General features: G+C 32.6%; 1 protein-coding gene across 3 annotated transcripts in view; it reads right to left on the bottom strand.

Annotated features, from left to right (window-relative positions):
• Positions 1 to 23,722, bottom strand: part of LOC145285987 (diacylglycerol kinase epsilon-like) — a 222,131-nt gene that overhangs the window by 124,171 nt on the left and 74,238 nt on the right. For 2 of the 3 annotated variants that reach the window (XM_080134577.1, XM_080134578.1), the window contains exon 2: positions 13,227 to 13,309. Coding sequence is in view for 1 of the 3 variants with exons in the window: in XM_080134576.1 (XP_079990702.1) it covers positions 6,679 to 6,706 (28 nt within the window). In the remaining 2 variants the exon portion in view is untranslated. Of the gene's footprint in view, positions 1 to 6,678; positions 6,737 to 13,226; positions 13,310 to 23,722 lie in introns of all 3 variants that reach the window. The other variant, XM_080134576.1, reaches the window with a different exon arrangement.

Below are 23,722 nucleotides of genomic sequence, written 5' to 3'. Positions count from 1 at the left end.
GTGTTTATTCCTTCATCATTGACAAAAGTGGCTTGACATTTTCCCCTGACGACTGAATATAATCACCAAGAATTAGTTTCCGATAACAAATAGCTAATAATATTAATCAAATAATATACACAAATATACAAAATGTAAATGTGTGAATTATTTACACTTTTAGACAAGGGGTAAATTACTAGAAAACATATTTCACCAGTTAAAAAAAAGGATCCAAAAATTCCGTAATAAAATTTAAAAAACGAAAAACTAAATTACAAAAAACTAAAATTCACACAATTTCTTTTTTTAATTCAAAAATCAAAACAATTTTAAAATCCAGACAAAATTTTAAATTTTAATTATTTGGACTGCTGTTCTCATCTTGAGTATTATTTTCACATTTCAGTCAATGTAACCTCCGACCTTCTTCAAGTGTATCTCGTTGAATTTGGGAATCTTTTTGTCTAACTCCAAAATCTCCATGGAATGTCAAATGGGATACTTTATTCAAGAAGAGTATCATTTAGAACTGAATTTTTATTTAGTACTTTATCAAAACTTTTGACTCGACTTGTGCCCAACTAGTCAGGATCAAGTACAAGATGTCACAGAGGAAATAAATTAATTTTATTAATTATGCCAAAGGTGCTGTGGAATAACAGATAAAGTACTAAGTAAATACTTTTCTGGAGGTTGAAGTTTCAATCCTCAGTGTGGGCGATATTAAGAATATAATTGCAAATTACTCAAGACTTCTATTTGGTCATGGCTACCTCTGTGGATTAAATAAAGAATTCTATTCAAAATTCTGTGCATATTCTAAAATTCAACAGAAAGATTACCGAGTTCAACAAAATATATCTGAAGAAGGTCAGGGGTTTGTACTAAGATGAGAACAATAATTAAAATACAAAAATCTTTTAAATTGCAAAAAAAAAAAAAAAAAAAAAAAAAAAAATTGTCACACCAAAAAATGTAAAGGTTACGACCAAAGAAATCAAAAACTCATACAAAAAAAATGTCACACCCCCAAAAATTCAAAAGGCTTACAAGCGAAAAAAAAAAAATCAAGAAAACAAAAGCACAATCAAACGAAATTAAAAAGTCACAGCAATAAAATTCAACATCAGAAAGTCACACTTCAAAAGATAAAAACAAGAAAACAATTGCATATAGTGATTTCAAGTGATTTACCCTTCGTTTTTATGGACCATGTTTCCATCAAGCACCCCAAATTAGTAGAAAACTGGAGAAACAAAACCAAAATGATTTGAAGTAATAAAAACCACTGCCATAGAAAGTAAAAGCTGAGTTTGTATTTTTAATCTTTATTTTTTTTGTTTTGTTTTTATTCAATTCATTAACAGTTTTTTTACAAAAAGAAAAGGCAGAAATTGGGATCAATCATTTTCCTTGTTTAAGATAGCCCCTTAAGGTCTTTAGAGGGATCATAGCTCTAAGAAATCGTTTGGAATACAATGGACGAATTTTGGCCACGTACACAGATATGGCCGGTGTGCATCAATCAGTGTTTTATATGATGTTCAGATGTTTATAGTTATAGCAGCTGTAGCATAGCATCTATTCCCATGGTCCTCATTTCCTGATGAAGCCATATCCTGACTCCTTCCTTCAAATGAGCAAGCTTGAAGGGGATATTTAATTCACAAATAGTCCCTAGTCACATGTTTTCTGCTTGGGATGACTTTAACATTGCTAGTTTTTGCAACTTTTTTTTTTACTGTGCTTAGCATTCCCAAATGTTCACCCATCTAGTATTAACCAGATTCAACATTGCTTAACTTTAGTGATATAAAAGAGAACCTGTGTGTATCCACAATAGTCTGCAATATGTAATAACAATAGCGCATTATTCTTTTGGGTTTTAATATTTTTCTTAGTTTCATTTTTCTTTAAAATTTTTTTAGATAGTTGCACATTATACATTTTCCTTCAGTATCTCACCCTCATAACGTGGAAGGGAAAAAGTCCTTAAAAACACATCTGCCTAATCCTGTAGGCAGAAATAAAGAGAATCATTCATCTTTCATTTTTTGTTTTGATATATCTTACCATCTGCGACTTCTGGAAAGCAACTTTCTGTCAGCTATGTCACTACTCATTTCTCAGCAACGTAACACCTACTTGCTAACTTATATTTTGTGTAACCTACTTATTTCATCTTAAATATTATTACACTTGCACATTTTTTTGTTAAAAAATTGCTTTAAAATAGTTCTTCGGTTGACTGGTACACATGAATGTAGATGATGTCTTATTTTATTATGAAGCTAACCTGCTACTTAGGTGACATGTTTGCTGCTGGTGGTGATGGTTGCAAGGCACAATCACTGCTAATCATTTTGTTGTTTGGAGAACGTTCAGAAAGTTGTTACCAATCTTTACAACTAGACTCATTTCCTTCAATATCTGGGGAAAAGCCTTTACATGTTATGTCTGTTCTGCTATCTTACATGTCAGGGAGACATGGACCATCAAATGCTTCTGATCTGCAACAGCTTTGGTGCAACTACGATGCCATGATTGCATAAAGCATAAATTTAAAAAATAAAAACATCAAATTTATTCTATACTCTTATAAAAAAAATTATGAAAAAAAAAGAAAAATATGCTACGCCAGTTTTTGCACTCACTATTTATCTAAATATATTACTTAAATATACATATAAAAATCGAAGTATTATGTTGGTATTTTTTTTTGTTTTTCATATATAAATCATCATTTTTGATGACAAAGAAAAGCATTCATAATTGACTTTATGGACCAAGTAAATAATAGATACCCTGTAGCAGACGACATCGCCTGGCGGTGCCCGGCGCACATTTCATCTAACACCGGTGATTCGACCTTGACATTGGCACAAGCACATGGCGTCGGTTGTTTGTAAACACTTCAAATAGCAAACATGCTCGAATATTCGCCAGCAATTTTTTTTTTAAATATATTTACAAAACTTTTGAAGATTTAAAAGAAAAAGTATATATTTACAAAACATTTTTTAAAGTAAGTAACAAAACGAACGTATTTAAATAAAAGATATTTAAATAAATGGATGTCTCTTTCTGTTTCGGATTTTTGCGATCAAGATTGATTTTTATGTACCGTGTTTTTTTGGGGGGAGGGGTCTGCTTGCGTTTTTAAGACAATTCAATATTTATTTAATTATTCTTTAAAACATTAACTTCAGCGACAATTAATATATTTTGAAAATAATATTTTTAAATATTAAATTTTGACGAATATTCGTGAGCAAGATTTTTTTTTTTAAATAAATGGGTGTCTTTCTGAATGCGTTTTTTTTTTAATAAAAATAAAAATTATAAAAAGATTTCTATCTTGTGATACTACATTTCATCTTCATAAAAATAAAAGTTATAAAAAGATATGTGAATAAAATAATATATTTTTTTAAATCTCGATTGTTTATACTTGTGATTTTATTATGCATAAAAATTGCCTCAGCCTAGAAGGATTTCTCATTCACTGACCACTGACATACATCGCACTTTAAATAAATATTGAATTGTATTCAAAACGTACAAAAAAATGGCCAAAACCGTATAGAATGAACCTTTTTTTATAAGTTTTATTCAAACAGTCTTTATTTGAACTTAATGGACTGGGTTTTTTTTTGGTTTTTTTACTGTTTTATTGTTTTTATCAAACAAAAATAGAACTTTTATAATGAAATATATATTATGGACTGTTTTTCAAACATCGGAATTTTAAAATTAAAGTCTTATTTAAAAAAAAAAAGACGAGGTGTTTTTTCTTTTCGAGATCTTTTTTCGCCACTTATTACTTTGAAATTTTATTCAACAATGAAATGATAAAAAAAATTTTCGTTAAATATATTTTTAAAATTATTATAAAATATGTATAAAGTCTATTTTTTATGTCTGTAAAAGTTTGTTGAAAGTTCAAATAAAGTTTATAATTTAATTGAAAAAAAAAACACCTGGTCTTTTTTTATTTTATTTTTTTTTAAATAAAACTAACTTTAATTTTAAAATTTTGGTGTTTGAAAAATAGTCCATAATATATATGTCATTATAAAAGTTCTATTTTTTTTTTGATAAAAAGAATAAAACAGTTATTAAAAAGTTCTGTAAATATATTAAAAACGCACTCAGAAAGACACCCATTTATAAACACCCATGAAATATCTTATTTTTTAAAAAAATCTTGCTCGTGAATATTTGTCAAAATTTAATATTTAAAAATATTATTTTCAAAATATATTGTCGCTGAAGTTAATGTTTTAAAGAATAAATATTGAATTGTCTTAAAAACGCACACAGAAAAAAAACCAAAAAAACACATAAAAATCAATCTTAGTCGCAAAAGTCCGAAACAGAAAGAGACACCCATTTATTTAAATATCTTTTATTTACATACGTTCGTTTTGTTACTTACTTAAAAAAATGTTTTGTAAATATATACTTTTTCTTTTAAATCTTCAAAAGTTTTGTAAATATATTTTTAAAAAAAATTGCTGGCGAATATTCGAGCATGTTTGCTATTTGACATGTTTACAAACAACCGACGCCATGTGCTTGTGCCAATGTCAAGGTCGAATCACTGGTGTTAATTGAAATGTGCACCGGGCACCGCCAGGCAGCGTCGTCTGCTACAGGGTATCTGTTCTTTACTTGATCCGACTTTATTATAGCCTTTATTTCTCTCAAGATTTATTTCAGTCGAAGTGGGTGGTGGTGCTATTTGCTTCCTTGCTTCCTTTCACCACTTGAAATGGTTTTATCCAGGGAGCTATAAAAGACAGATGTCTTCCTCACTAACTTTTGTGTTACAGGATGAAAGTAAATATATTTATTTATACATAAAGAAATATATTATTTATATATAAATAAATACACATTGGTCTTTATTATCTAGTGGAGGATCCTCATCTGGTTTATATAGACCATTTATGAACTGCTTCCTTTAAATAAGCAAGAAAACCATTTTCTTTAAAATATAAAGTTATCTTACAAATTTTCAAATTTAGACCCAAATAGCAATCCACCTGACAGTGATACATTTTTTTATGAAAATAATTTTTCTGGCAAAAGAAACTTTTAGAAGGAATACATTTTGCCTTACTCATTGAATATTCTTAAATATTAAAGTTAAGGGAAATAACTTACATGATTATTTCCCTTTAATAGAATAATATAATATCCTGCCCATGTTCAAACTGATGAGCTCCCTTGGTATTAAGAGAGGGCCGCCAGGGGGCCGAGGTTTTATATTTTTATCAGTACTTCTCTTCAAAACAAGTCGCTTATACTTTAAATAAACATCCTGCTTTTATCATATTACTGTCTTAACCTTATTTATTTTATCTTAACATCTCGCAGCAGAGCATACAAGAGCTATATAAAATGAAAGGAGTTCCAGAATATTTGGACCACCAAAATTAAACCCAGAATTTTACCACTCATGGAAAAGAGAAATTCAACTATGGCATTTAGCAATGAATATTCCATATTCACCGTCTTGTCCAGCCATATTTTTGTCACTTACAGGCTCGAGCAGCTTTATTAGAAATGGACATCTTACTACTAAATGCCAAGGAAGGCATGGACAATTTCGTTGAAAAACTGAATACACTTTTTATGGAAGACAAAAATCAACTTGCATTTATTTGTTACAAGAATTTTGAAAATTATCACCGTGAACCTAACATTTCCACTAATGACTATTTAATTCAATTTGACTGACACATGACAAAACTCCCAGAATTTCAAATAATATTACCTGAACCTGTTCTGCCCTACCGTGCTCTAAAATCTGCCATCTCAGCCCCGAAAATGAGATTAACTAGAATAACCTCACTATGCGATATGGCGTTAAAAAAAAAATTTTTTTTTTAATCACATGTGGAAATTTGCCCTCTCACCAGCTTGTAGTGAATAAAATACTATTTTCATGGAAATAATTTTGCATTTTTTTTAAATCATGGTAGACATGATGGGGCAGGATTATGATATAACTAAAATATTTCTACGAGGTTAAAATCTATGCCATACAATGGGCAAGGCAAATCTTAGCCCTCACACATTGTATAAGAAAACAAAATGCTATTGACGTAAAAGCTATTGTCTTACATTAATATTCCAGTCTAAGAATGTTTGATAAAATTCTGTGCACTTAAATCTCAATATACTTTGCTATTATGTTTGGCAGGTGAAAGAGAGAAGGTGTTAATTTATTGAATAGGGGTGGGGTCTGCAGATAAAATTTCATTAACTTTTAAAATTGGATTGAAAATTTTTTATCTGACCTTAGAATTTTTACATTTTATAGAATAAAAATTATGTAACAGATTTTGATCAAAATAGGAATAAGGATTCTAGACATGAGATTTAATATTATATCTTGATTTTAATCTTTGTAAGGGGACATAAATGTGTTGCAAAACTGTTCTGCTTGGGGGAAATTCATTTTATTTGTTTTGAGACAAGTATTCTTTTAGTTAATTATATTTATCAAATAAATTTAAGGAAATATTTTGCAGACACAACGATTTTTTTTTTTACACAATGACTAAAGCAGGGGCATTGCAACCATTACAAAAAAATAAAAATAAAACCACAGCAAAATTTTGACCACATAAAAGAAGCAGAAACGACCAAAAGAACATTTTTTCCTTCTATGATGGCACAAGTTACCTCGTAAATCTGATTGGTCGGTAGACATGAGGATGGATCAGACACCGGATGAATAAAACTAGAGAAAAAAAGTAAAACATTCTTCTTTTAAAACCAATCCCTTCATGATCAATCATCATGACGGCTTTCATTAACAATCAAGACTGATTTGGATTGAAAAATAAATACAGAGCAGATTGTTAAAAAAATTGTTTCAGTTATAGTCAACATTGTCTGTTCTTTTTTACTTCCGGTTCTGCTGTCCATTTGACTGGATAATTAGGACTGTTCAAGAGGACAAAAAAGTCGTTCTTAACATGGGGAAAGGTGGGATTTCATGTTACCTGATAGGAAGATATCTTTTATCAGAAGGAACTATATCATGCTTGTCACCTTTGTCCTGTGTATGAAGTAAAAAAAGGAAGTCAAAAAGAGCAGACAATTGTGATTATAACCATTTTTTCTGATGGATGTTATCACTTCAATACAGCCAAACCAAAGAATGTGGCCAAAGTTCAAAGCCAGAATTAAGTGTAGGCATGTTTTCTTTTCAAAATTTATCTACATAACATACAAATATAAAACTTGAAGAGGCTGTTGAAACATAACCCTCTTAAAACTTCAAAACATCCCATTTTGATCAAATTTATATCATATGAATAAAATTCACCAGGGAAGATGTGAAGCGTTGAGACATTATGTTGAACAAAGATGGTGGTAGTAAATCAAATCGGCGAAGAATCAATGTAGTCGCGATCTTGAGTGTTGAGTAATTCTTAATAACAAAGATGGCGGCGAAGAATCAATGCAGTCATGATTTAGTCGTTTCAAGACGGAGGTTGATAGCACACCGAATTGAATCCAAAATTCGATATTTTTATAAAGTTGGAGGCTCCTCATTGGTCCTAACCATAATTTATAAGTAAGATCGTCGAAATCATTGGGGGGTCATACCCTCATTATAAATCAAAAACATTTTAACATCCCCCCCTTTTTGGTATAATGAAAAGTCCTTTCTGACTTAATTTGGTTTGATTTGATAAAAAATAAATAAATGAAATAAAAAATTTGTTTTTTTCTTTTTCTTTTGTTTTATTTATTTTTGGAATTTGTCTTCATTCTCATTGGTCAAAAAAAATAAATATCAATATATTGGTATAATGTGTGCAAAAAGAAGCCATTTTTAATCACATTAAGTTTTTTTTTTAATACATATAAAAATACAGATATACATACTTTTCATATATATATATACACACACATACACAAATACAGATATGCACACTTTTCAAATATATATATATATATACACAAATACAAATATACACACTTCTAAAATATACATACAAACATTTTTTTTTTTTTTTTGTTAAACAAAAACTCGATAAATTCTGTTAGCTATTTTAGCTTGTTAATTTGGTTAGGAAGACAAGAAAAAAATGGTTGCAGTTTAGCATCGTACCTGGGAAAATTTTCAATCTATTATAATTATTATTTTATTATTATAATAATTAATTTTTGTATTTTCAACTTCTCATTTTGGGTTTCTAAAAATAGACTTATTCAAGATTAAATTCCAAAATGTTCAGCGATAAAATGTTTTAATTTCATCTTTTTTATAGATTTAGTGAAAATGTCGGCTATATTATTCTCGGAGGTTACATTACTAAGAGAAATAGATTTTTTACTTATTTCATCCCTAATGAAATGATATCCGATGTCAATATGCTTCGACCTTTGATAAATCATAGAATTATTTGCTAAATTGATACTACTCTGATCATCACAATGAATTACTATTGTTTTTTTACTTAGATCTGGTTTTAAAATAGTCTTTAGAAGGGCGCTTAGAAAAATTGCCTCCAAGGTTGAGGGTGTAAGTGCAACAAACTATGCCTCACATGTAGAAAGGGCAACAATCTGTTGTTTTTTAGTTTTCCAGATCATAGGTCCAGTCTTTGACAGTGTAAAACAGTATCCCGTTATACTCTTTTGATCCTCAGAGTTACTCAAATCTGAATCTGGAAATTCTAAATTTAGGGGATATGCCGACTTTTTAAATATTAAAGATTGTTCCTTGGTTCCTTTTAGATAACAAAGGACTTGTTTTGCATGAGTTAAATCCTTAATTGTTGGTTTTGATAAGTTTGGAGATAGCTTTATTACAGTGTAACATATATCAAGCCTAGTGACGGTCATCAAATAGATTAGACTTCCAATAATTTCTCTGTATAATCGATCATCTATCAATTTAGTTTTGGTCTCTATATTCTTATTTATATCAATCTCAACAGGAGTTATACATGGTTTGCAATCTTTCATTCCAAATTTTGGCAGGATTTTTTCAATGTACCGTGATTGGTTCATTGTTATAGTTTCATTTTCAAAGGTAAACTTTATACCGAGGAACCATGACAATTGTCCAAGATCAGCCGTTTAAAATATTTTATTTATTTTTAACATCTTTTAAAGAGTAATAAGATTTTTCTATCATGTCTTAAAGTGACACAATGTTCAATGAGCAAGATTACAACTCGCTGTACAACTCTTGCTCTCTACCAATCCAAGTTATGACAACAGGACCATTGCCAGCACCCTCAAAATGCAAATCCAGACGGTTCAACGTTTGAGGGCACAGCTCAATGAAATTTCCAGCCACAGTTATGGTCTTTAGTGTGGTTTTAAGTGAGGGCCACACCATGCCACCTCACGTCTTTGAAGTCAGTTTGAAAGTCAACACCAAAGTGTACCTGGATATGCTGAAGAGTGTGGTGGTCCCCTGGTGCAATGCTAGACCTTGTGTGTGGCTGCAGGACTTGGTGCCGGCCCACAATTTCAAAGAGACCCAGACTTAGCTTCAGAAGGAGTGTTATGACTTTGTAACAGTCTCTCACTGGCACCCTCCTCCCCCGATCCAAACCTGCTGGACTACTTCGTTTGGTCTGTAGTCCACATTGCACTGTAGAGAACCTAGTTAATTTTATAAATTTATTTTTAGAATAATGGCTTGAATTCAAGTTAAAAATGCAAAAGTCAAGTACTATAGTTCAATTATACTTTAAACAGAAACATTCATTTCGAACACATCCCTATCTTATCAAAGAACCTCCTGTTGATTTTATACATCTGGCCCTTCTGCTTGTGCAATGATAAAATTTCTCAAATGCACTTATGATGTTAGACTGTATAAAGGTGTTAACTTTGGTCAAAATTGGACTGTCCCTTCTTTAATCAATTTTTTTTCGATTATTGATACTTATTAAAAGTGACACAAAACCTATCTAAGAACCAAGATACACATAAAGTACATTTATGTGAAATTTTAAAAAAATCAGTCCAGCCATTTTGGAGTTCATAGGAAAGGAACTCTCACACACACACACACACACACAAAGTGTCTTTTAGTGATAGACATATATAACTCAATGTCTGTGCTAATATGTCTTTCCTATAGAAAGAATGGTTAGAGAATCTACATAAAATTTAAAAGTGAATTCTTATGTAAAATTTATTGGGAGAGATAATGAAAGAGTTCCCAAATCGCTAAGTGTACCCTTAAGGGGGCTATGAGGGCATAACCCACTTAAAATTTTTCATATACCCTATTTTGATTAAATTTATGTATATATAAAATTCTCTGGAGAAGACAATAGAAGTGGTTCTGAATCTCTACATTATCCTCAACGTGAATCTACCTCTAAAGTGAGCCATAAGGAAAGAACCCCTTAAAATTTCAAATACTTGTATCCCATTTTTCGTGCTATTTTAAACTCGACTTGACGAATGTCTGAATTGTTTATTTAGAAAAGTATCAGACTAAAAACATTGAGTGTGTGATTTCGATTTTACTTCCGTGTTTTTAAATAAAACAACGGAAATCAAAGTATTTTTTCCTTTTTTTTAATATAATAAAATATGACAAATTTTGCTATATTTAGTATGCAATGTCTCTTCATTTGTTTGCCTCTCTCTCTCGTGCTTTCTATATACTTAATAAAGGATAATAAGAACACCTCTTTCTTGGCATTATGTCCATAACATGAAGGCATAGTTCATATGTGTATTCACATATGAACTATGGAACTAGTTCATATGTGTATTCACATATGAACTATGGAAGTAGTTCTACGTTTCTAGATGCCTTAAAGGAGCTAATGACATTTTTAGAAGGCCGTCAACAAGGTGATGGTTCATATCAATCCTGGCTGTAGCGCATCTGAGTAATGACCATGACATTGAATCTTTTGCTGATCAGGAACTGATTGGTTTCTTTAAGCACCAGCTCAAGGTCAAGATCAGATATGATAGAAAAAGCTTACATTCTCCAGTTTTTGAAAAAAGTTGGATTAAGTAGCAAGCTTGTGCACATGTTTCCTGCCTGAGTATGGTGCACACAATTCCTCATCCAATCCCAGTGCTTCGCGTACGTTTAGCTTTTTAGCTAGTCAAGTGAATTAGTTACTCACCCACCCCTGCTGCAGTAATAGAAATCCTGCAAGATGGCCACTCCATAATTTAAATTTTTTGTCTTCAGTCTTTCCCAAACTACATTTGGAAGTACACCATCCATTCTCCAAACTCCGTTTTCTTTTTTTCTCCCACTCCCATTTAGAGATCAACCTGTTTGTTTTCGGTTCTAAACAAACCGGAAAACAGTGTGTGGTCTATTATTTGCATGGGTTTTACTAACCAAATTTCCCCTTCCCACTCCCCATTTTATTCCAATTGTGTGCTTACTCAAATTAGCACTTATAGCAGCAATTAAAAGTTAAAATACAGAAAAGTTCTGTATGATGTACATACTCGTTACAGAGGGAGGATGTAAACTTCCAAAAATTATGTAAATCAATCAAGTATTTTTATTCAAAACTAAGAAAATCAAAATTTACGATTTTTAGCGATTTTACTACTAAACTACATTGAACATAAGGCTGAGTTTTCATTTCTCAACTTCGATTTGAGTTGTCTTCCCTTTTTTATTTCACTGGATTTAAGCATGACGGACGAAAACACTGACTCGCTTAGTTGTAAAATTTGATTTGCTTGAATATAAAAAACAAAACTACTCAAAATTATATGATTTTTTTTTTAATATTTCATCCTCGTTCACAATAAACAAGTAGATCAGCGTTATCAACTAAATCTACAGTCATTCACTTTTAGCTCATCTCAACTTTAGTTTCTATTCACTATGGAAATACAGATTTTGGAAGAATAAACAACGTGCAACAGATGTTTGCAGCAGATGTTTGCAACAGATGTTTACCACTTCTACTAAACGTATGCAACTTGTAAATACAATTTTAAAACGCAGTGTTCAAGAAAAACTTGACATCTGGAAAAGTACTGGAACCTTGTGAAGGTTTATTACCATTCACATTCCAGAGAAGACCAATGGTTGTTGCCAGCAAGAAATTAATTGTAAGCAGCTGTTGGGATAACAGAAAGTCATTTACAATGGTTATCAAAAGAGATGGAGACTACTGGAAATCTTGGGAGACTTATTGTCACTCAGACTCCAGAGAACACTAGTGGTTATTATCAGTAAACAATCAGGGAGGATGATATGTAGAATCTAGTAATATACAGAATGTTCAGCATAAGTTTGGCATGTTTTGGAAAGGAAAGACAAGAAAAAAAAAACCTCAAAATTAAAGGTGTAACTCTTAAAGGATTTTTTGTCAAATACAGCTCACCTGGAAAAGCCACTCCAAGTTTCTATCAACCTCCAGGTGGAATTTGAACATGGAGCATGTGTCCGCCAGTGTCCTGCTTTTCTGACTGTACTAATATGCAGAAGTTTAAATGTAATCCAAACAGACATCTCATTGCTCAACTCCCTATTTAGAATGTTCTTGTAAGGCATGGTTTATAATTCACAGTAATTGTTGTTTTTTTTATTATTAAGCTATGGTCATAAAGCCGTTAACAATAGACAGAGGCTACTAAGCTAATTAGGAAATGCATAAAACTAAGGAACATCACGATAGTTAGACAATAAGTAACTCCAAAAATGTGACAGTGATACATGTTTATTGACACAATTCTGGGGCAGCGCGTTCACGATTGCAGAACATAATGCGAAAGGAGATTGCTGAGCAAACACCAATGTGATTATGCAGAGAATCTAATGTGAATGTATATCGGCAAAGTTTTGGTCTGTTCAGCCACTGCACAAGGCGATATTTAAACATTGTGGTGAGGCAAGAACAATGAAATGTAGGTAGTAAATACAATCCAAGCAGATCATATGCGTCTTACATCTTAGTAGCAATGTAACTTGTTTGCAGCGAGTATGAGTAAAAAATAAAGGGGTTTGTTTTACTATACACATAGGTTCGAAAAAGTGGTCATAAAAACAAATATATAACAAATAAATGTTAACTTATCTTGCCTTTGGTAACATTTATTTGTTATAAATTTGTTTTTTGACAACTTCTTCGAATCTATGTGTACAGTAAAACAAATCCAAATAAAGTCATCAAAAAGAAAAATTTAACATAAAAAAGTATTAAACTCATCAAGTATCATTTAAGTTCGGTTCAAATAAAAAAGTTATTCAATCTTACTTTGTGTTTGACAATCAAATCACATCGAGAAAGTATTAATCCATATTTTTGAAGGCATCATCGTTGCAGGAAAGAGCGGCAATCTGGAATAAGATAAATACAAATCATTAAGAGAAAAAATCCCAAACAGAATATTAAGGATAATTATTTGTTTAATGGCATATGAACATGAACTGTCATCTAAGCTTCAGCCTCTGTCCCATCGACGTAATGTAGCATCCCTCTGCCTGTTCTACAAGTATTTCAATGGTGAATGCTCTGACGAACTGCAAGCACTTGCGCCCCCTCGACGTAGGTACCCCCGACAAGCAGCAAAATCCCACCCCTTCACAGTTGAGATCCCTAGATGTAAGACAGCCTTCTACTCCAGTAGTTTCTTCCCCAGAACCGCTGGACTTTGGAATTCCCTAGCAAGTTCCTACTTCCCCAACTGTACTGACATGCAGAAGTTCAAGTGTAACGTGAATCGACATCTTGCTGCCCAACTCCCCACACAGTACCCTTGTAGCTTATGTCCCTGATAGTAGTCCCCTACAGCAAAGTGGCAATGTGCCTTGTTTCAGGTGAAATTGCAATAAAAAAAAATTTTAAATTAGGGGATTATTTAATGTTGATCATTGTATTCGGTTCAATGTCCATTTCAAATGCTGGTTCATGTTAAACAGCTTTTAAAAATTGACTTTAAAACTAATTTATCTTTGCCCAAATCTTTATCCCTGTTCTCTCAATTCCATCTTTATCACTTTCATTTTATCCTTTGCCATCCCCTGTGAACTGACCCTGCTACCTCAACTGTTCTACATCTAACTCGCACACTCTCATCCAATTTCTCAATGTGACCAAACCAATAAAGTCTTCTTTTTAGCCACATTCAAAGTCTGGATGAGTGTGTGTTTGTGTTAGTAGATGTAGAACAGTTGTTGGGTCAGTTGGCCAAAATACAATATGTGAAAGGCAGAAGTGATGAATTAATTGTAAAAAAAAACAAAAAAAAAAAACAGAATAAACGAAATGTAAATGTGTATGAATCAGCATAGGTGTACTTTTTTAATCGTTCTGAACCTGGTGTCGACATTGGTAAGTACCCAATTCTTTTTAGAATCGGATACTTACAAAAGGTTGGTTGGTTTATTGGGGCTTTACGGCATATCAACCACTATGGGTTATTTACTGCCAAGCTATGTATTTAGTTGAGATTGTTTTTGTTTTGTTTTTTTCCGAGTTATGTATTTTTAAAATTTTTGAGTTTTTACGGTTTCAAGTGATTTGAAAAGTTGTATTTTTTTTTTTTTTTAAGTATTTGATGATTTGGTATGGTGTTACCTTGTGAAACAATTCTTTGATTTCGTTTACTGTATAATATTCATCTTACAAAAGGAACCACATCAAAGTTACCAACATTCATAAGTGAAAGTGGTGCTATGAAGCTGATTGGATTCGAACTTGGCACATCCGTATCATCAGTTTGTACAGCTATTCATTTCACCATCGCTGCCTCCCAAAACAAAACTTTGCTGCAAAAACTGCAGATTCTCTACTCCCCATCTCAGTCATCCCAAAAAGAAAAAAAGTATAATTCTGAACTTGCTTTTAAAAATTTAGAAAAATTTACAACTTTTGATTCCTGGTAAAAAGTTCATTGTAAACAAGTCAGTGAAGACAAACTACAATGTCAGGGGACTTGACGTTCATGACTTTCCTAACAGTATTAATCTTTTAACATAAATCCTATAATGAGATAAAAGTGGTGCAAAATTATAGAACACTGGATTAATGTTGTTGAAATTAGTCAACGAGAGCTGCTTTCAATTTCTAGTGCCTGAATGAATGGATGGGTGTAGGAGAAATATTATAGCGAAAAAAGAAAAGAAAAAAAGGAAAAGAAAAAGGAAAAAAGGAAAAGAAAAAGGAAAAAAGGAAAAGAAAAAAGGAAAAGAAAAAAAGGAAAAGAAAAAAAGGAAAAGAAACAAATGAAAAGAAACAAGGAAAAGAAAAAGAAAAAAGAAAAGAAAAAGAGAAAAGGAAAAGAAAAAGAGAAAAAAAAGGAAAAAAGAAAAAGGAAAAGAAAACGGAAAAATGAAAAGAAAACGGAAAAAGGAAAATGAAAAGAAAAGGGAAAAGAAGAGAAAAGAAAAGAGAAAAAGGAAAAGACAGAAAAAAGTAAAAAAACAAAAAACAGGAAAATAGAAAAAAAATACAAAAGAAATATAAAACAAAAAATGCAAAACAAAAGAAAATACAAAACAAAAGAAAATACAAAACAAAAAAAAACAAAATACAAAACAAAAAATACAAAATAATAATAAAAAAAAAAATACGAAACAAAAAAACGGTGCTAGTGCACTTATTGATCCGTGCTGAAATAATGTTATTTAAAAAGCCATTGTTAACATGGGGAGGGGAGGGTGGTGTTTTGTACCTATTCTGTACTTTAACCTTACAATTGAATAAAAAAAAAAAAAAAACTTCAATTAAACTTGGAAATACGATTTAAAAAATAGTGCGGATCAGTAAGTGCACTAGCACCAAAAAAAAAAGAAAATACAAAACAAAAAAAGAAAATACAAAACAAAAAAAGAAATACAAAACAAAAAAAAACATAGAAAACAAAAAAATAGAAAGAAAAAAAAAACAAGAAAAAAAAACTGAAAACTCAGCAATTTAACCAAAACTAGCTTGCAAACATTCTTGAAATGAAAAACACAATTTATAATAAAGCGATTTTTGGTTCAGTGTGATTCCCAGGAGACTACGTCTCATGTACTCAAATTTTAGCCCCTGATAATATACAGAACTTTTCAAACTGATTACGATAAGTATGAGAATATAGCTTCTTGTTTTTTTTAAAGTGACAACTGAGATTATCAACAGCGCTAGGATATCTAAATTTATGAGTTTGAGCAAGACATGTATTAAGAGGCAACTAAAAAGAGGTGAAGAGCTGAACATACTCACAAACCGACAATTATACTGATCCTTCTCAAAATGTTTGTATACTATAGCATTCGTGGATACACAAACTCCAGCAAGACTTCAATTTGGATACTAATTTAAGGTATGCATGGATTAATGATTAACACGGTACGTGGATAAATAGAACAAGGAAACGTTTAAAGTGCAGATCATGGACTTGAGTTTCATTTTGCATAAAAACCACCCTTGCGTTATAATGTATGCAAAGCACAGACACAAACAAATGAAAGACGGCACCAGACATTAAGAAAAGAACTCATAAAACAAACAATATTTACATCATTTGGCAATCATTACTAATACTGACATAAATTATTTTAAAAGACATACTGTTGGAAAACTAGTCAAAAACAATATAGTTTGCATTATTTATTTGGAGTGTTGTTCTCATCTTGAAGAGTTATTTGACAATGTTTCGACCAATATAACCTTCGACCTTCTTCAGGTGTACTTTGTTGATGTTGGTGAAGAATACAAATGCGAATTACTCAAGATTTCTACCCAGTCACAGCCAACTTAACAAAAGCATGTTATCCCCATGGATTAAATAAAGAGTTCCATTTAAAATTCTGTGCAAATTGCTGAGTTTGACAGAAAGATACACCTGAAGAAAGTTGGAGGTTACATTAGCCAAAACGTTGCATGAATAACACTCAAGATGAGAACAGTAGTTCAAATGATACAAATTATCAATCCTCATCTAAAAAATCCAGAAACATAGTACAGTTTGATTAACCTATTCATTTGTCACCTATGTGCAGTTAAAACAACTTATTTAAAAGAATTTTTAAATCATAGTATCGTAATAGTGTTGAAGTCAATAATAGAGTGGTTGCATTTTCAGACCATTAGATTAGACATGGCTAACTCGTTTCTACTCTGGTTATATACTTCCTCTCTTCAGATTCAAAATGATTGAATGCTGATTACAAACGTCAACACTATATATATTTTTATATATATATATATATATATATATATATATATATATATATACATACATTTAAATTAATTTAAAGCTTCTCTTAAATATTAAATATTACATTTTTAACACAAATAGATACAATTGAGTAGGTAAAGCAAAATAGTTTTTCTTTTTACTAATTTCCCAATGATATTTCCTTTAAAATAATTTATGTCGCTATTAGTAACGTTTACTCATCATCAACGTGTTTCTCTCTTGGTTGTATTTAACAATTCGGTCTTTGTATTCACTTGCCTTCTTCAGGTGATTTTTGTCATAATTGGTAACCTTCTGCACATTTCAAACTGAATCCTCTATTTAATCCACTTAGTGGTATAGCGATCACCCTACCATCTGCACAAACACACACAACCCTATTATGCTACAATATACTCGAGTTAAGGAATGAACATCTGGGAGTAAATAAAAATATTTTTTATTTTAAATAATAAAAATCAACGTTGTCATTTCCTTCTTTTTTTTATGAGAAAAAGATCTTCATAACATTACCCCTGGTCGACATAAGTTTCATTAATATCACGGTTAAAAGCTTTGCTACTATTTTGCTGAAGCAATTTCAATCCCATCAAGATGCACAAACCAGGCCAAACCAGTGCAGATTTCGTTATGCATTGACCAAATGTTCACTCTCCATTGAGTGCTTGAGCATCATTGGTGCTATCAGCAAAAAAAATTTCTTGTCTGTTTTATTGATTTTGACGCTGCATCTCATTCCATCAATCATGGTGTTCCTCGGGAAATTTTACAAGCAGTCAGTGTCCCACCCAAATTCATCAATCTGCTTAAAGCCTACTACCTCTCCACTCAAGAGCTTGTGCTTATGGCCAGGAATCACAATTTTTGACATTCAGTCTGGAGTCAGTCAGCGATGAGTTCTTTTACCAACTATGTTCAACTATGGCATCGATTAGATTATTTCCAAGGCCTTAGTAGACTTTTTCGGCATCACTGTAAGCCATGATTTCCTATTGACCATACATATGATTTTTTTTTTTTTTACATAGGAGTCACCACTTAACAAGGCCCAGAGGCCAATTGGGGATTGATATTGCCATACTGGGTGAAAGTTTTGCTGACATCCAATCTGTGACAGATGAGATGCAATTTTATGCCTCAAAGATCAGCATGAAGATCAACGTTTTAAAAGATGAAGATCCTGAGTGCTGGTTTCCTCTCAAATGAAAAACCACCAATCACCATCTGTGTGGAAGTCTGTGAAGAGGTTGATCATTTCAAATACCTTGGCTCTATCATCAAGAGATCAAGGAGAAGAGGCTATCAACAATTATATCGACATATCAGGTCTTGCTTTCTGCCGTCTCTGATCTCGGCTTTGGTCCAGATCTGAAATCAAACTTGATACTACAATTTGCATTTATCAAGCTCTCGTCCACACAATTCTATTGCATGATTGTGAAATGTAGTCAATGAGAGCAAGCAACCTACGAATACTACTGTTTATGTTGCATCATGTTTGTTGGCAACAGTTCATCTCAAATCCAGTTGTTAATTTTCACTGTAACTCTTTGCAGCAAGCTTTTATCTTGAAATATCATTGCTCATTCAATCACGTTCTTCGTTATCACTTACATGATTTCATTCACAAAGCCACTAAACTAGACCCTCCTCAAAATTGGAAAGAAAAACAAAAAAACGCAGAAGTCCGCTGAAAACCTGGCTCAGAACAGTGAAACATAATACTGAGCTGATCCTGGGCCGTGATTGGCTAATACTTGTATGTGCTTCTGCAGTGAACCATCGTGCATGGTCAACATTCGTTCTGGACATGGTAAACTATCTGGATGGAACTGGCCCAACCACTCTAGGATGAATGTTAAAACAAGTACAAGTACTTGTGGTCCACGAGAAGCAGAATTTATGAACATCTGTTTTTTTTTCCTTGTGATCACTATTACTTGAATAATAGCAAAAAGGAGTTGCCTCCCTTATGATGACTACTACATGAATATGTAAAAAGAAAGGGGGGGGGCTTTCTGGCTGCTAATAAAATTGAGAACAAATCTATCAACATTTTCCAGTCGGGGAGCCTCAGACAATTTGCAATTAACCAAATCTTTCTGACAATGTAAGTAATACCTAGAATGGTATACGCAGGAACAGATATTACACTGTAATCTTACCAAAGTTCATGTGAAAGCAGATAAGTTTTCAAGAAAAATAAGCACACATTCGGCAACTGGAGGTTTTTTTGTTTATATTGTTTTCCTTAAAAAAAAAAAAAAAATACAATTAACCCTTATTCCCATCTACTTTGATAGACTTGTCTGACAGCTGTTATCACAATTAAGTGATTAATTATATGGAATTAGAATTGCGCTAACGGCTACAATGATGCTTTCTTTTCTTCTAAACAAATTTTTAAACAAGTAAAACACAAGTTACTTCCCTTGTCATCATTTTTTTTTTTTTTTACATAGGTGTCACCACTTATCAAGGCCGATAGGCCACTCAAGGATAAGGGTTAAAGAGTGTAGAGTAGTCAAAAAGACAATATAGTAATCGATAGTAATGGAAGTTCGGTAAATTTGTTAACTTAAGTGGAACGGCTCATCAAAAACTTATTCACGTTGGACTTGAAGACAACCATATTATAGACAGTTGGAAAGCAGGAAAACGGAAGACAATTCCACAGGCGTGCAGTTCTAAGAAAGAAGCTTTGATCATGGAATCTATGTTTAGGTTTAGGCACAGATAAAGAGTGTGGAAAATTATTGATAATGTTTTCAGCTAGTCTAGTGTTTCTTGTTAAAGTTTGGCGAGGGGGGACCATAGATTGAAGCTCAGTCGAACACTTTCCATGAAAATAACGATAAAGCAGAGACAAACTCGCAACATCTCTTCTGTGAGATAGAGGTTGCAGCGAAGAGAAAAGGACATCTCCCACCAGGCCACGAAGTCTATTTTGAACACTATCAAGGCAGGACAAGTCTTTTCTAGCAGCTCCTGCCCATATGTGGCAACAGTATTCCATCCTTGGACGTATCTGGCTCTTATATAGATAGAGAATTGCATCAGGAGTGAGATATCTACTGGATCGATAGAAGGATCCGACCATTTTTCCAGCGGCCTTGGCAAAAGATTTGATGTACATATTCCATTTAAGATCAGGAGTAAAGGTCAAGCTCAGAAGCCTGTCAAAACTTGAGGCCTCCCCAAGACGAGAGCCATTCATTTTAATTGATGCCAGATGGGGATCAGAACGTTGATGATGTAAAGATAGAAGCTTGGTTTTAGATGCATTAAAAGTAACCAGCCACTCCTTTCCCCATTGTACAACGTGATCAAGATCAGAGGAAAGAGAATCGGAGAGAACTTGGTCGTTTACTGTCTTAGATGTGGTACCATAAATGGTAGTGTTGTCAGCAAAAATGTCTACGAATGATGTAAGGATGTGATTTGGAAGATCATTAATGTAGATCAGGAAAAGAGTTGGGCCCAGGATGGACCCCTGAGGGACTCCAGCATTTATACTGTGAGCTTCTGATTTTTGCCCATCAACTACTACTCTTATGAACCTATCAGAGAGAAATGATTTAATAATTGAGAAGACATTTCCAGCTATACCATAGCTAGAGATCTTGTGAAGTAAACCTTCATGTCATACCCTATCAAAGGCCTTTGATATGTCAAGAGTAATTGCCCTAGAAAGGTTGCCTCTGTCGAGAGATTCGCTAATCCTATGAGATATAACTGTAAGCACATCTGCTGTAGATCTAGCAGAACGGAAACCATATTGTGTGTCACTAAGAAGGTTATTTTTGCTGAGATGGTTGATTACTTCTCTATTTAACACAGATTCCAGCAACTTACTCATGACGCACAGGAGGCTTATTGGCCTGTACTGAGAGGGGGATGAGCGATCACCTGAATTCTTAAATACAGGGTATACTGATGAGATTTTCCAGGGTGATGGGAAGCAATTCTCCTTAAGACAACGTTTAAACAGTTTTGTAAGTATGGGTGCTAATTCTGGTTGAAGTTTTTTGAGTACTATAATTGGAATACCGTCAGGGCCGGTTGCTTTACTGGAATCAAGGTTTTTGATTAGCTGAGCAACATCACATACAGATATTTGTATATCACATAGCGTGTTTTCTGATACAGGAGGAAATATTGGGGGTTGGCGGCCTTGGTCACAAAGGGTAGAATTGGCTGCAAAGTTCTTGGCAAAGAGTTTGGCTTTGTCTGATGCTGACGAGATTACCTCAGGTCCATTGATGATAGTTGGGATAGAACACACGCTTCTGTTCAGGATTCTGTTTGCAATTTGCCAAAACTGGTGGGAACCAAGCCGCTGCTCAGCCACTTTGGACTTGACGGACTGAGCATTGTCTTCTATTTTAATTAATACTACTTGAGTAATGTAAAAAGCACAAATCAACTTTTGCTACAGTTTCGAAAAAAAAAATATATATATATATATATATATATATATATATATATATATACATACCATAACTGGCTCATTTGACATAATGGTAAGAGAGTTTGCTAATTGTCTGGGAGACCGGGATTCAATCCTTGGTCTGGTCATACCAAAGACTTAAAAGAAAAAATGGTACTTGATATCCCTTTGCTAAACATTCATATAAAAGGAGGATCAAAGGCAAATGGAATAATCCTAGGAATGGAGAGTCACCCTCCCCTACATGTCAATATAGAAGCTAATAAAAAAGGAGCCTTTGGGTTATCCTTGTTGCTCATTTAGCTTTAACTTAGATATTATGAAAAGGTGTAAGTTGTTTTTCAATTTTGGGGAATATTATTCATATCAGATGTTTCTTGCAAATCACAATAAAAATTTTCTAATATTTCCCATATAGAAAAAAAGTCTTTGGTACAATTAGAAGTTGAGCCTCATATTAACCATTCAATTAGTATGAACAAACAATTGAAAAACTAAGCTGTTGAGAATGAAGTAATCGGCATAGACATATGTGAATTCAATTTTGGAAACAACCGGATTAAGCACTTTGAAGGCAATAAAAAAGAAAAACGTGTATGAAAAGAAAGAAAAAAGTATCACATTGTGTCAGGGAGGTCAGTTATTTGTTGTCATGGGGGTGTCATTTATATAAATAAAAGTTCAAATAAAACATCAGTTTCTTTTCTATAGTGTTCCATTGGTTAATTTCTATTCAAATCAACCAAATTATTCAGAGCAAAATAGTACATGTTTTATATCAAGTTATTTCAACAATATGGTGGGCAGATTCAACTTGTAATCCTAGAGTTTGATGGTTCTAGTCCTGTTTTAGAATGGGTTAAAAAAAAGTAGAATTTATCACCTGTGCAGGATGAAATGTGTTAAGTTTTGGATACTTTAACAGGTTCGGATTAGAGTTAGGATGTACACCAAGGCAGCAAGCAAGATGCTAATAAGAAGGTTGCACAAAGATTGAATTGCACACAAGTGTTATAAATATGGTGTAAGACTGATATGTGAAGTGATCAGCCAAATAACGAGGATAAACTACTTGGATGAACATTCTGATGTGATGGTTCCTATTTACAATGCCTCCCCACGGGACAGAGTTAGACACCAGGGTCGTTTTTTAATGTGGAGAAAAGGAACAAAAATAAAAATTGTCTCAGTCGTGACAGAGAACAAGAAATTGAAGTGTACCATCTGAAGAACAGATACTACACTTTGATCTTGGCACGAAGGCCAAATGTGATGGTTGTTCAGTTGTTTTCCTTTGCGGTATATCAACCTTTTTCAGGTCATTTTGTTAAAAAGTTTTTATGCTTCAAGTTGTTTATATTTTCAAATATTTGTGATATTTAGTTTGGTTATTTTGTTGGATGGAATATCAACCCTTTTCAGATTGTTATATTACCAAATTGAACATGTATTACCAGGTGTATGTATAACAAGTGTGTATATATATAAATATATATATATATATATATATACACATGCTTCATGCAAGTCTAGTCTATATAAATATACTTGTGTATGAAACTGCTGCTCGTATCGTCTAGTGATTATAGATGTTCGTTGTGAGTGTGTGCATATTTAGACATATTCAAACAGAGTTCACATAACATGGACAATGTACCAATCATTAATTCGGGACGGGTTCAACAAATATGATACATAAACACACAATGGTCGTTTGATAACGGACTACTAACCTTAGATCATGGCGCCCTTCGTCTCTCTGACACTGCAAGAAAATATTCCACTGTGAAGCAGTAACCATGGTTTTCCTCACGGATTTACAACACTTTCTCTTTTTAGTCCTTACTTTGTCTCTTAGCTAACCCAGTCGAATGCGTCCACAACTGACAAAGTCAATCACCTCTCATCGAAGACTCTCACATTCTCTCTCTTACTTGTATCTCTAGTCTATATATGAAAACCTACTCTTTCTTTGTTACTCAGTCAATTCCATTTTTTATTGTTTTTAAAACATTGAATTCCTAAATCTATTTTATTACATAAATATCTCTGTAATATTTTATTCATAACATTCTAAAATCTAAGTTAAAATTCTTCTATTAGGTTTTAACA

The sequence above is a fragment of the Euprymna scolopes genome, chromosome 10 (genome assembly GCF_053919585.1).
Source record: "Euprymna scolopes isolate OS-2025 chromosome 10, ASM5391958v1, whole genome shotgun sequence".
Classification (NCBI taxonomy): Eukaryota; Metazoa; Mollusca; class Cephalopoda; order Sepiida; family Sepiolidae; genus Euprymna; species Euprymna scolopes.
The sequence above is the reverse complement of the archived record's forward strand: the minus strand, read 5'-3'. Positions and strand labels throughout refer to the sequence as shown.